General features: G+C 34.3%; 2 protein-coding genes across 5 annotated transcripts; both read right to left on the bottom strand.

The window, feature by feature from the left end:
- Positions 1-103: 103 nt before the first annotated feature.
- Positions 104-6,289, bottom strand: LOC110628726 (deoxynucleoside triphosphate triphosphohydrolase SAMHD1 homolog). 3 transcript variants are annotated; one of them, XM_043949030.1, is made up of 19 exons: positions 5,581-6,289; positions 4,608-4,645; positions 4,500-4,522; positions 3,459-3,565; positions 3,326-3,377; positions 3,162-3,246; positions 2,710-2,800; positions 2,473-2,511; positions 2,305-2,372; positions 2,141-2,203; positions 1,984-2,039; positions 1,825-1,898; positions 1,637-1,729; positions 1,456-1,563; positions 1,169-1,249; positions 997-1,088; positions 867-882; positions 570-680; positions 104-477 (listed from the first exon to the last, which is right to left on the bottom strand). In XM_043949030.1, exons 1-19 carry the CDS (start codon positions 5,683-5,685, stop codon positions 361-363), a joined length of 1,419 nt encoding a protein of 472 aa, XP_043804965.1. In that variant the 5' UTR covers positions 5,686-6,289; the 3' UTR covers positions 104-360. The 3 variants fall into 3 exon arrangements, with proteins under 3 accessions (XP_043804965.1, XP_043804966.1, XP_043804967.1); XM_043949031.1 differs by having other exon boundaries at positions 1,456-1,557; positions 5,581-6,285; XM_043949032.1 differs by lacking the exon at positions 5,581-6,289 and adding an exon at positions 5,126-5,573.
- Positions 6,290-7,153: 864 nt separating this feature from the next.
- On the bottom strand, positions 7,154-13,177 carry LOC122721382 (dual-specificity RNA methyltransferase RlmN). Of its 2 annotated transcripts, none has more exons than XM_043949033.1 (9): positions 12,926-13,177; positions 12,759-12,835; positions 12,384-12,486; positions 12,116-12,216; positions 11,842-11,972; positions 11,636-11,744; positions 10,980-11,171; positions 10,743-10,879; positions 7,154-7,627 (listed from the first exon to the last, which is right to left on the bottom strand). In XM_043949033.1, the coding sequence occupies exons 1-9, from the start codon at positions 13,155-13,157 to the stop codon at positions 7,345-7,347; spliced, it is 1,365 nt and encodes a 454-aa protein (XP_043804968.1). In that variant the 5' UTR covers positions 13,158-13,177; the 3' UTR covers positions 7,154-7,344. The 2 variants fall into 2 exon arrangements, with proteins under 2 accessions (XP_043804968.1, XP_043804969.1); XM_043949034.1 differs by having other exon boundaries at positions 12,116-12,213; positions 12,926-13,176.
- Positions 13,178-13,298: the final 121 nt, after the last annotated feature.

The raw sequence follows: 13,298 nt of genomic DNA, 5'->3' as shown, positions 1-13,298 counted from the left end.
TTGATAAGAGCTGCGTCTAAACTCCAAGTGTTGGGGTATTGGCGTCAAACTGTGTCTTGCTTGCGAGGGATAAAAAAGAATGGGATTATTAAGGATACAGCTGTATCGAGAAGAAGAATGGCCAGTTAATATTTGGGAAGTGTTTCAGATGCTTTATATTCAGACAACTTTCATGTGATGCCTAACATGAAGAGTAATATCATTTCCTATATAATCATACTCCAATGCTACAAGTGTCAGTATGCCAGAGAAAACATGTATACTTGTAAGCTGAGGTCTTTTTCCAAGTATTTTGTGCATTTGCTGATTGGCGAACTTACTCTACTTTACCTTTTCCATCTGTACTAACATGTACAATCTCTAAGATGAAAACATCATCTTGCGTAGTCTCTTCTTCTCAGGAGTAGCATGTACCTGTGCTTTCATTCCATATATCTTCAGTTGAAAGTTCTCAAATGCTTCAGATACTGCTTCCACCTGTATGATGATGCCCATTCATGAGTTTATTGGAATTTAAAATGTAAATTCTGAATTAATAATTTAATTATATTGCTGTATTTTTCACATACCAGCTCAGGCTTCTTAGCATAAACCCTCACTATCTTATCTTGGTAAAAAGAAGGCAGCAAGTGGCTGATCAGATGATCTTGTATTGAGAATTTATCCCCGCTCTCATAGTCCTGAAAAAACAGGATCTGTCAAAATTCTTTACTTTATTAAATTTCTGTTATTATGCATAAAAAATATTAGCTACCACCCAGGATAGAATGAAAATAATTGAAGCTATAGTTATCTTTTTTTTTTTTTTCTTGGATTGCCGTCCTGAAAAGAGATCAAGGGGAAAATAATAAGTGCAGTGGAAGTACCTTGAAAAATTTGACGCTGTATAAGAAGATACATGCATCATGAAGAAAAGTAGTCATGTTACAAATTACGGAAGAAAAATTATAAAAGAAATTAATTGAAGAAAGAATGCAACAAGTTTTTCCAATGAACCTTTCAAGAGGATTGCTCCTTCCACGTGTCAAATCAATCTTAGCAATGCTCACAGCAACATCTTCCTCTTTTAGTGTAATGCGTCCAGCTTTCTGGTTATAAAATTATTCTTTTGAGATAATGTTTGTACTTCTTGAGGAAAGGAAATATTAGTATGGGATCTATTTGGGACCTGGGAGCAAACAATGTCCTGTGGTGTGATGTCCTTGAAGTGCTCTAGTTTGTCCTTTGGAACAGAGAACTCATTGCAGAACTGAAGAACAAAATATAATGCTAGTAATTGTACACATATGAAGGTTGAGAGTTTGTTTGGCATTACAGTTCAAACTGCTATTAAGAAAATTTTCTTTTTAATATACCATTTAGAGAGTGAAAAAAATGATTTAACATTAAAATTGATAAGTTCTAGCAATAAGAATACCAAAATACTCTTCCTGCCATTATGACAAGCTAAGCTACCTGATATAGATCTCTTCTCCTGATGCGCTGAATCAAATGTCTTGCTTCCTTGAGCTTCTCGCTGGAATCAGTTTCAATACGTTTCAATATCAAGTCATCTATCTGGCACTTTTTTAAAGGATAACGTTAGTTTCCGCAAAACTCAAAGGCGTAAAATTTAATCAATGCATGTGCTAAAAACCTTCCAAAATTCATCCGGCTTATCAATTTTGTCTGTTATCTGAAGATAACCATTTGCTATTGACAAGGCATCAACAACCATGAGTTCTATTGCCTGAGAAAAGAAAATGTCAAACCCATTGCATTTCACCATTTGGATTATGAAAAGGACTGCTGCTGGCCAAAAAAAGAATGGCAAACACGTTGCACCTTCACTTTTGCGTGTGTATAGACTGTTCGATGCATATCAGCACGTGTTGCAAATAATTTGTGTACTGTGAGATCTGAAAAGAAAAATCTAATACAAGTTAGAAAGCATGACAGGTACCACCACAAAGAAATGATTTCAGAGAGTTGACAGACACTAACAATCCTTGGCTCGGTAGCATATCTCATCCTCTATAACATGCATGGTATCCATTAACCTTGATGACAAAAAAAAAAGGATCACTACCAGATGCTCTGTTTTGAATAAAGAACAGGATCATAAAGGACAGTTATTGAAATCTCCAAATCATAATCATACCTCTCAAACTGAAAACTGCACCCCAGTCCACAAGCCCTGGAGTCGCGAACAAGGTAATCAAACCTGAAAATTATCGATATATATTGTAAAAAACCTAGCATTATAATAATCCTAAATAAAAAAATTCAATAAAAAAAAGGGAGGAAAAAGAAAGACCGACGAACTTGTCAACATCTATCCCATTTCGACCATTTGCCACAATATCGTATAGGAATTGCTTTTCATTCGCAGACTATACAGCAAGTGAATCTTAATTTAGCAAATGGCATAATTAAATGTCCGAGAAAACAGAAAAAATAAAACAGACAAAAGTTTATTGTCAGATAGCTTACTCTTGAAGAAGCATGTTCATGGCTAGCAACAACCATCTCCTGCGAAGGGAACAGCAATTTATCTTATATAAACGACTCTCCATGTAGACGAAATAAATTAATTAATAAATAAATGCCAGCAAAAATTTATAAGATGGTGTCAATGGTGAGATAAAACAGTTGGACATCATCTAGAGAACAAGGAACATTTGGCTGTTCTAATAAATGTAAAATAATAAAAGATAAAGAAGGAGCAACCTTTGCGTTCTTTAGGCATTCAGGATCAATGTCAATATTATGCGTGTCTACAATATAGTCTATCATTCTCAGAGACATGTCCTCATGAGACCTGGAAAATAATGCAAATACAAAAAGACCAAAAAGAGGTTCATACCCTAGAAGGTAATTAAATTATAGCAGAAGGAAGATGTACCAGTTTCCACAAAAGCTCATCACGGAAATGAAAGAATGTTGTTTCATAATGGTTTCAAATCTTGACAAAAAAACAATGTTAAATATTCAAGCATGCAAATGCGAAGGAGCGCACAAGCTATGTGATGAATATGGTCTTTTGGAGAGAGTGATTCCAACACATTTTCCGATACGCAATCAATATTCAAATGAAAAAAAATTAAAGATGTTAAAATTGCAACAGTTATAAATTTTGAGGAAAGATCATACGGATATCTACTGAAGAATGTAAAAATTACCAGTTAAGGCCATTAAGAACCCGCGGTAGAAACTCGCGTTCAAACAAGTGGCTGAATGGCCCATGTCCAACATCATGCAATAGTCCTAAACAGGAAAGTGGAAATAAAATAAATAGAAGAAACAATCAATGATATACAAGGTGATTTTAATAGCAATTCGTTACCTGCAAGTTTCACTGTTTTTATGTCCATGTTGTTAATATCAAGCTCCAAGCCCTACAAGTAACGCATGCGGATAAGGAAGATATTCCCATTAACATGAACCAAATTAGTATCACCAGATCGAGGATATCCTACTTGGTGAGCTTTAATTCTGTGAATAGCTTCACCAGCCAGCCAATACACACCTAATGAGTGCTCAAAGCGAGAATGCACAGCTCCTGGGTAAACCAGGTACGTAAGACCTGCATACGAATATTTATTTGATTCAGCAATTAGACCTCGGTTCATGAAAACAGTATTAAATACCAACACCTTTATGCAGCATAAAGACATTAATTGATGTGACACTCTTGCCAAAGAAGAAGTCGTAGATATTGTCAGTGAAAATCATTGACAACCTAAATCCACAGAAATTATATCATTTTTCAGGCGAGAAAAATATCTTTTTCTGTCCAGTTATAACTAATAAGGATTCAACCATAGTGAAGATCAGTGATTCAATATAGAAAATAATTTGTGTTTGATATTTCATGTGGCAGAGACAGTAGAGTCCTAGATTCCATCAGAGAACCCGATGCTTAAAAACATGGATGCAAATTTTTAAGGTTCCATTTCAATGCTTGATAGCAGAATGATTGATGGAATTTAAAGAAAAATTGTCCACTGTTCAAAAAAAATAAAAATAAAAAGAAGAAGAAGAAGAAGAACTGTAATGCAGTTTTACTTCTGCCATTTTAATACCAATAAAAACAATGGTGACAAAGTAGTAACGTACCCAGCACTATTTAATAGGATGGCACCTAACTATTCCTAGAGATATGAAAATTCCAACGAGTTATGATGAGGATGTTTTACATGACAAACTTCTAGCAGAGTACACCTCAGTTTACTGTTGTTACATAATATTTATTTACGTATGCCATCAGAAGAAAACTTAGAAATGCCAATATCAAACCCTCATCTCAAAGCCTAATGCAACTGAGTGCATAATTTTTAAATTACACTGCAATTCATCAAAGTAATAACGCCTGAATAATGAGGATAACTTCACAATATCATTTTTTCCAATACTAAATTCCTCTAGCAAATGGAGACGAAAAATGTAAGGTGAAACTGAAGTTATCCAAATTATGGATTAGTGCACAAAAAATTAATCTAGAAAAGCTCAACACTCACCAAGTTGCTTCATATCCCTAAGTCTGCAACATAAACAAAATTGTCAGTAACTTATATAATAAGAAGGTAGAAAATCACCATAAGAAACAGTTAAAAAGTAAAACTTGCCTCTGAAACTGTTCGGTATCAACGAACTTCAGAAAGATCTGAAATAAAAAATATACATTGAAAAACAATTATGACAAGCGGTCACATATTTTTCCCTCGTAGAAAGGGTTTAGTTAAGAAAAATGGAGGCCCAATTTACACATAAAATCCAAAATAAAGAAAAAGAGAAACCTTTATTAAGTCAACAACTGAAATCTGTTCAAGTTAAGATATAATTATTTAGTAAAATCAATATGCAATTTAGAAATTTACTGCAGAAAAGGAGACATGCGATGTCGCATTACTTAGTCAAAGCTATTAAATAATTGGAAAAAAAAAAAACGATTTAGTTTATATCTTATTAAATAGAAAAAAGGAATTAACATAAACGTATTATCATCCTAACAGCATCAACTAGAATAAGGATGTAATGAACAAAATCATGAAAATAGTAGAATGTCTGAACAGAATGACCACCCCAGAAAGGATGCCAAATGGAGATATTTTAGCACAAGAAACGAAGAAACTCGAAGACTCACTGATGTTTTGAAATTTAGAGTCTCCAGGTTTCTTCATCCCTTCCTCCTTGTAGTCATCTATTTCCTTATCCTTCTATATCATATGGCACATGTTCCTTTATTTATACTTTTTAAAGCTTATTTTCCCATATAGATTTCCACTGGTTCTATTTCTCTCTGATACAAACTTTCTTTGATTGTCCGGCAGAAATTTCTCCTAACCGAGAAATTGCAAAAGTCCACATCAAACAGAGTCTTGCTCAGTCCAGAAGCAAACATGAGTATTTTAAGGAAAAAAAAAATCGAATGAAAACTGAGTAGCCAGTTCTACAATTCTCGAAGCTGACATAGTCCAATTAGTATCAGAAAAGAAAGCACAAGAGTTAAAAGTCTAAAACAACAAGTAGAGAAGAATGCTGAGAGAAAAATTTCGTAGAAGGCGGCAAAAAGTAGTAAGTTGAAGAAGAAGGCAATACCGGATCCAGATAGATGTAGCCATGGACATTATCGCGAACCTGCTTAGAGAATCGGCGATCCTGATAAGACGCAGAGTAGCAGTCCTCTCTGGAAGAAGTTGCCATGGTGAGTTCAACGAACAGAGCAAACAGAAAGAACTGAAGGTGTTTGATTTAAAGCGCAAGCAGAAGCAGGGAGAGATTGAGAAAACGGTTAGTGTAAGCGTGAGAGGTAAGAGTGAAGCCCGGGGAGCGAGAGAGCGAGCGAGAGAGAGGGGGGTATATATGAGGAACACGGAAGAAAGTGGCGAAGAAGTGATGCCGCCAAAAAGGCAATAGTGTCCGTTGTGGATGCGCGTGTAATAGACGGTCCAATCGGTATTGGAGAATCTGGAATTTCGCGTGGTGGTGGTGATGGGCAATTTGCCAATTCAGTTTCAGCCTAGCTGGTTATGTCGTTGCCGTTAAGTAACAGACATAGTTAAGGCATAATTAAGAAGGGGTTCAATTTAATGAGCAGTAATTAACGAAAGTAATGAACGGAAACGGAAGGGAGGAGAAGAGAACTGAGAGAAGACATTTCAGGCGTTTGGAACAAAATGAAAAGGACTCCTGTTTTCCTAATCTATTGCCTTTTGACTAAGACGAAAAAATTCATATCCAATGATTGGCGACACGTATCCCTTATCCGACTTTGCTGGAGTAATGGCCTACAGCTCTCCTCGTGTATGTAGTAATATTGGTTGATAACATTTGTCGACAAATGCTTAGCACGGTTGTAACTTGGGTTGCCTTCGCCAGGAAGGGGAGGCCTGGAGCTTAAGAATAAAGGGGTATCCTTCCGAGTAAGCCCCACATCGCCACGACTGAAAAATAGGAAGATTAATATACAGGTGGCAAAAATATTAAATAATTTAATCTAATTATTTTAAATCAAATGAAAAATAAATTATTTGAACTATTTTTAGATCAACTGTTACAATGAATTGATATTAAAATCACCTTATATCAAAAAATTATGCTGCCAATTGTTATACATGATTGGACGTCGCCTTCATCTTTACTTACCCTTTACGCTATTGGAAGTGTGCAATGCTAGTAATACAAATGCAAAGGCATGTACGGAAAGTTATCTTTTTTCTCTTCTCCTTGCTGATTAAGTATGCAGTTCTACACAATTCTGCTTATCTTTTTTCTCTTCTCCTTGCTGATTAAGTATGCAGTTCTACACAATTCTGTGGAGACGTAACACTTTGCTATTCAAAAAGCCCAACTCATTGCGTGAAGGAATGATATTTTTATTATTATTTCTTTCATTCTTTATTAAATTTTTGAAACTTATTAGTGAGAATAGTGATTCATAATAACGACCAATTTACTTTCAAGGTGCTAGCTTCCATTTATGAAACAGGCTCGACTATTGCATTAACTTTGACCTCGATGTTTTTTCCTTTTTTCTTTTTTTTATCCTTCTAAGATGAGAAGTTCCTTGAGGCTATCGAACGTGATGCAGTGATGAGCTTGATTCGAAGGTGGAGCAACACGGCTGAGGCGTAGACAGCACTTGAGAGTCAAGTGCTCAATATCAAGCAAATTAACAACCGACTGCAATATTCTATGCTTTTAATTATGACCCAACAAATACAAGCAATGATGCAAGAAGTAGCTGAAACTCGCAATTCATATATTATCACCACACTATTGAATGTCAATTTCACCATTAATGCAAGAACAAGCTGCCAGACCAGTGTGCATCAAAATCTATCAAAATCTAAAGAAGCACACTTAACCATTTACAGCCATCTGGAATTGCTGCGGGACACGGAGCAACGGTGCTTGGACAGCCCCAAGCTTGCCAAGTTGACCACAAGCAGCCATCTGATCATCACCTCTACTGTGCCGTAAGAAGACGGTGCATTTGGCCTCTGCCAAAATATTTCGAAACTCTATCATCTTCTCTGTATTTGTTGGTCTAAACTGGGATCCAGAATGAGGATTAAATTGAATGAGATTTATCTTGCATGGAATGCCTTGCACAAGATCAATAAGCCTCTTTGCGTCTTCAAAGCTGAAAACAAAACAATCATTAATGCATTGACTAAAGCTTAAAATAAGTAAACAATTCAGACCACCTAAAAGAAATGCAACAAGGAAAGGCCATAATACAGTGAAAAAAATGTTGTCCAAGTACTAATGTGCTGAAAACAACCACCAACAAAGTCAGATATGCCGACAATTTTCCCACGATGTTTCACCGAGCAATTCTATTAGAGTCGTTAATTACAGAAGGGGACACTGGAATAAGCAATAATTAAGGATAAAGTATTATGCCAAACAAACTAATACAATTAGTTTGCCTCTGATTTCTTCTGAGAATTCTCGGGAGCAATTGCTCGGCTCACCATCCAAGAAATTTCTTACTTTGATATTAAATCTAAGATTCAACAAGTTCATCCAGTCACACTAAGTGTAATGCATAAGTTCACAAATGAAACATATCAAAGGAACCTCCAATATCAGGATGTCAAATAAACCACAAAAATATAGAGTGAGCTTTTCTTGTCCGCATTTGTTTTGGATACTAAGCTAAAATCCTAACATTGAGGGGGAAAGAGGTGTCAAATACTAACATACTATAGGATAAGAACGTATTACACAAATCATTCCCGCACTAAACAAATTGAACCCAGCCAACATGCATATTGATAATATGCATATTTATATAGTTTTAATATTCTAAAACACTTAAATATTGAATTGGATTCTATTTAAAATATAATGATTCGTTTGAATTTCGATATCTTGGTAAGTTAAACAAAAATTGAAGAATAATAAGAAAAATATCGAATTTGAACTCTATATTTTGAAATCAAAATAATCGTAAGCCTAACTGAATTCACAAAAAAATAAAGAATGAGAGTTATACTTGAACTCCAACTCCCAGCAACTCCCAGAAGTACTGTGTTATGGACTAAGTTATGGGCATAACGTATTTAACGATAAGAATCAGAATCTAATTCCAAATTCGAAACACAAACAAATAATCCTCATATGCCAAAATATATCAAACTTTGATTTTAGCTACTAATATTTAGGTTGAATAAGAATTCTTAATACTATATAAAGATGGCATTTTGATGTACAGAGGTATCTCCCATCTATCATCTCTCATTCTTAATTAGTGAAAACACTCTTCTTATCGTGGTGTTTCAATCATGAACATGTGTGGTTAAGTTCTTCTATCAACTAAAGCATAATTAAGATTTCAGTTCAATTGGTTGTAAAATTTATGTGATTCTATTTTTTTTAAATGTTCTTGATATTTATATTATTCCATGTCTATTGCTTATTATTATTTTGTTGGTTGTTGCATTAAGGCGTCATTGCTCAATTGATAGGATGATATGTTGTTATTCAGGTTAATTAAATCCGTAATTGTTTAGTTAAACTGAAATAAGTAGTGAATTAGGTTGCGTAAAACCTTCCTAAGGAATAGTATAACCTAAGTTAAATGAACCAAATGTCTCACATTTATTAGTTAAAATCAAATCCTTCTAATTCTTAATGTTGTAATAGGGTTAAACTTTAGGAGAAGCAATGTTTTAATAGGGTTAAACTTTATGAGCTTCTCCTACGATTATCCAACTAGAACAAGTTAATGAACGTCTCTTAGCTAGTTTAAAATCTAAAGAAGGATTGGATATATGAAGCGTCTTCAATATCTATAATTGGTTTATTAATAATTAATTTTGGATTATCTTTATATCTATGATCAACCAATAAACCTGAAACTAAAATTATTCCTTTAACTGAATTCATCTTGATTATTTCTCTTAAATTTAATTGCTTATCTTTTTGAATTAGTTTTATTTATTTTCACTTCTCTACATTTTGAAATCAAAAGAATCGTAAGCCTAACCAAATCACAAAAGAATAAGGAAGGAGAGTTATTCTTGAACTCCAACTCCTAGCAACTCCCAAAAGTATTGTGTTATGAACTACATTCTGGGCATAACGTATTTCAGTTCCAAATCCGAAACACAAACAGATAACTCTCATCTGCTAAGATAAATCAAACTCGACTTTGATTTTGACTACTAGTATTTAAGTTGAGTTAGGATCCTTAGTACTATATAAAGATGACATTCTGATATACAAAAGCATCTCCCATCTATCATCTCTCATTTTTAAATAGCTCAAAAAATTGAATACGCTCTTCTTCTTATTGTAGTGTTTCAGTCATGAATACATGTGGGTAAGTAATTCTTTCAGTTCAAGGATAATTCAGGTTTCAGTTTAATTGGTTGTGAGATTTATGTAATTCTATTGTTTTCTTAAATGTTCTTATATTGCTTATTATTATTCTATTAGTTGTTGCATTAAAACTCCATTACTCAATTGATAGGATGATATGTTGCTATTCAGATTAATTAAATCCATAATTGTTTAGTTAAATTGAAATAAGTAGTAAATTAGGTTGCATAAAGTCTTCGTAAAGAACAATATAACCTAACTTAAATGAATTGAGCGTCTCACATTTATTAATTAGAATCAGATCTTTTAATTTTTAATGTTGTCAATAAAGTTTGCATTTATTAATTAGAATCAAATCTTTTAATTTTTAATGTTGTCATTAGATTAAACTTTATGAGCGTTTCCAACGGTTATCCAAGAACTAGAACAAACCAATGAGCGTTTCTTAGTTAGTTTAAAATTTAAGGAAGGATTAGATATCTAAAACGCCTTCAATATCTATAATCGGTTTATCAATAATTCTCATCTTGATTTTTTCTCTTAAATTTAATTGTTTATTTCTTTGAATTAGTTTTATTTATTTTCACTTCTCTATATTTAAAAACCCCATTTTATTTTTTTTTTTTTTTATTTTTTTGTTCATTCAATAGAATTAATTTACTACTTACTGGTCTATGTGAAATTGACTCTGCTTACCATTATCACAAGTTGCTTACCACTATCACAAGTTTTGTTTTAAAGAGAAATTTATTTTTAGTGGTTCCGACCCCATCACATATTTGTCTTTCTGATTGGCAAGTTCATGCAGTCAAATTTTATAATATCAGTCAAATTTTATAATATTGATAATGCAATTAAACCGCATGAGTGCTGCATTCAACATTTCAAATTACACAAAATAATATTACTGAGGAAAAGTTTTATTTAACCTGTCATTTACTCCTGCAAGCATCACGTACTCAAACAGGACCTTGTAATTATTTTTGAACTTAAGTTCCTCCCGAAGAGTGTCAAGAAGCAAGCTTAAGTTATATTTCCTGTTAATTGGCATGATCCAGTTTCTGACCTGCATAATATTTAGATTACAGATTATAAGTCTAGGCAAAAGTCAATAACATGCAAGTGCTTTCTCCCGTGAATAATGATGGGGCTGAATGTAAATGCACCTCATCAGTTGTAGCATTCAGGCTAACAGCTAAAGCACAATTGCATTTCTGGAGGAAACGTTTCAATTGGGGGACTAGCCCACTTGTAGAAATAGTGACCTTGCGAGGACTGAAGTGAAGGCCTTGGTCATGCACCATAATATCAGCGGCCTTAATGACATTTTCAATGTTCTGAAGTGGCTCTCCCATGCCCTGCACATACATACATATTTCAATGTCTACAATTAGAAAGTAATAGGTTTCCATGAAGTAGTAATCCTTTGCAAGAGCAACTTGATTACAAGAAGCAAAGTTGCTGAAGAGAGAAGGATATATAAAAACGTACAAGAACCAGTTTGGACGTAAATGCCCACAGGTAATACATATATAATCCAGATTATCATAGTCAAATGGCATGACAAAATTTCCAACCAAAGAATAAGTAATAACATGTGTACTTAATTCCACAAATGATGCATGTAGTTCTCTCCATCAGCAGAAGGTATGTAGCAACAATAAAATGAATGAGATCCTCACTTTCCCTTTTTCTTTTGTTGATAAACATATAAAATTTCTCATACATAGATTCCAATAAAAGCCGGAGCCAGATTTAACTTTGTCTAAACTACTTGGAAAAACTTTTGCAAACTGCCAATCTCTCTTGACCGTGCACTTACCATAAATACAACATTTGTGATTGGACCAACTTCACTTGTAACAAGTCGTTGTGCAAATACAACCTGGTCTACAATCTCTGCAGTGGTCAGATGTCTCTTCAAACCCATCCTAAAATTTGGATTGTTTTATCAAGATGCAGCTTGTGGAAAGCAAGAACATCTATAATATAATCGGCGAACTTCAAATAAGGAAGATAAAACTGTACCTGCCAGTGTAGCAGAACTGACAGTTCATGGCACAACCCACTTGACTTGAAACACAAACTGTTGTCCTACCTCTATCACAAGGTATGATAACCGTCTCAATTACCAGTTGATCATCCAACCTAAATAAAATCTGCAAGTTCCTGTGAGTTTCAAAATCAATGAGAAGATAATGCAACTGCCACAATCTATATGTACAACTGGAACAAACTGCCATAAATAAAGAAATATTATAACATAAAGAACCAAAGTACAACTAGCAATTGCTATGGCTACCTTTCTAGTTCCATCAGATGCTGTACGAACATCTTCCAAAGATATTGCTTTCAATTCAGCATGTTCACTCAATATTTTCTTAAAATCCTTATTCAAACCTGCTTAAGATCAAGTACAGGAAGGAATTCATAAGACTACAGCATTTCCTAATACGGGAAAAGATGTTACTAGCAAATACATGGTGACATAAAAGGAACACAAAAAAATTCTGCTCGCTGGCAAATTTTATAAAACTTAAAGATAAATAGCATTCCTCCAAGATAACTACCTTCTAATTCATCAACATAATGCGCCCAAATATTTTGCCCATAAAGCCGCTTCCACAGCATCATGGCCTGACCAGGTCTGAATCCATAAGACTGAACCCATTGCTGCCATAGTGAATTCCCACAAATATGGAAAAAAAAAAATCTTAGATTTATTTCAGGAAATGAGGAAACATCTGCATGCATAGTAGTTTCAAATTCCATTGACTTATCTAGACAAAATAATATAGCTAATTACTTCAGCATATGTTAGCAACTAAACACTAAGCGAGGAGGTGCCTAATTAAGTAGAAATGCATAGCAAATTAAAATAATCAAGTCATTCAAAGCTTAGACTTAGCTTTGAAACAAACAAACAAAAGAGTATATAAAAGTACCTCAAGCTCAGAGTATCTCATTCCTTTGAGAAGCACCTTCGCACCCTTCTGAGGAATAGCATCCATGTCGCCATTTCCTGTCCAAAAATAAACAGCCGAAGAGATAAAATAAATGAATAGAATGCGAAACCAAACTGGGATTTTTTGGATACAACTTATAAGCTTACCCAGATCAACAAGAGGGAGTGAAGATGAACAACCGGTGGTGGAAAGGCAGCGACGGGTAGAAGTGGAAAGAGAATTGGAGAAGGAGAATGGTGAGGGTTTTAGAGGTGGAAAGGATTGATGACAAGGATGAGAATGGGGAATTGAAAGGGTAGCAGATGGGGAGGCCATTAAAGGGTGATTAGCAACAAGCACAACCCGCACGCGCCTCATCCACATACAACCCATCTCCATTTTCTCGACATCGGAAAAGGTCCTAACGTTCAAATAAATAGTGCTCTTTTGTCAGGGTGAATTACATTTAAATCCTCATATTTGTTCATAACTACAATTTAGGACGATATTTTACTAAAATTACTAATAATCCCCAACAAA

Source organism: Manihot esculenta, chromosome 12 (genome assembly GCF_001659605.2).
Source record: "Manihot esculenta cultivar AM560-2 chromosome 12, M.esculenta_v8, whole genome shotgun sequence".
NCBI lineage: Eukaryota > Viridiplantae > Streptophyta > Magnoliopsida > Malpighiales > Euphorbiaceae > Manihot > Manihot esculenta.
Note: the sequence above shows the minus strand (reverse complement) of the source record. Positions and strands in the feature narration are given on the sequence as shown.

Bases quoted from the DNA above. Each gene is read 5' to 3' on its own strand.
- LOC110628726 (XM_043949030.1), bottom strand. From the start codon at position 5,685: ATGGCAACTTCTTCCAGAGAGGACTGCTACTCTGCGTCTTATCAGGAT. The intron at 4,646-5,580 runs GTATTGCCTTCT...TTTTTATTTCAG, and splicing joins GCTACATCTATCTGGATCCG to ATCTTTCTGAAGTTCGTTGA. The intron at 478-569 runs GTATGTGAAAAA...ATCATCATACAG, and splicing joins ATGCTAAGAAGCCTGAGCTG to GTGGAAGCAGTATCTGAAGC.
- LOC122721382 (XM_043949033.1), bottom strand. From the start codon at position 13,157: ATGGAGATGGGTTGTATGTGGATGAGGCGCGTGCGGGTTGTGCTTGTT. The intron at 12,217-12,383 runs GTAGTTATCTTG...CTTGATCTTAAG, and splicing joins TTATGTTGATGAATTAGAAG to CAGGTTTGAATAAGGATTTT. The intron at 11,973-12,115 runs GTAGCCATAGCA...AGGAACTTGCAG, and splicing joins CATCTGATGGAACTAGAAAG to ATTTTATTTAGGTTGGATGA.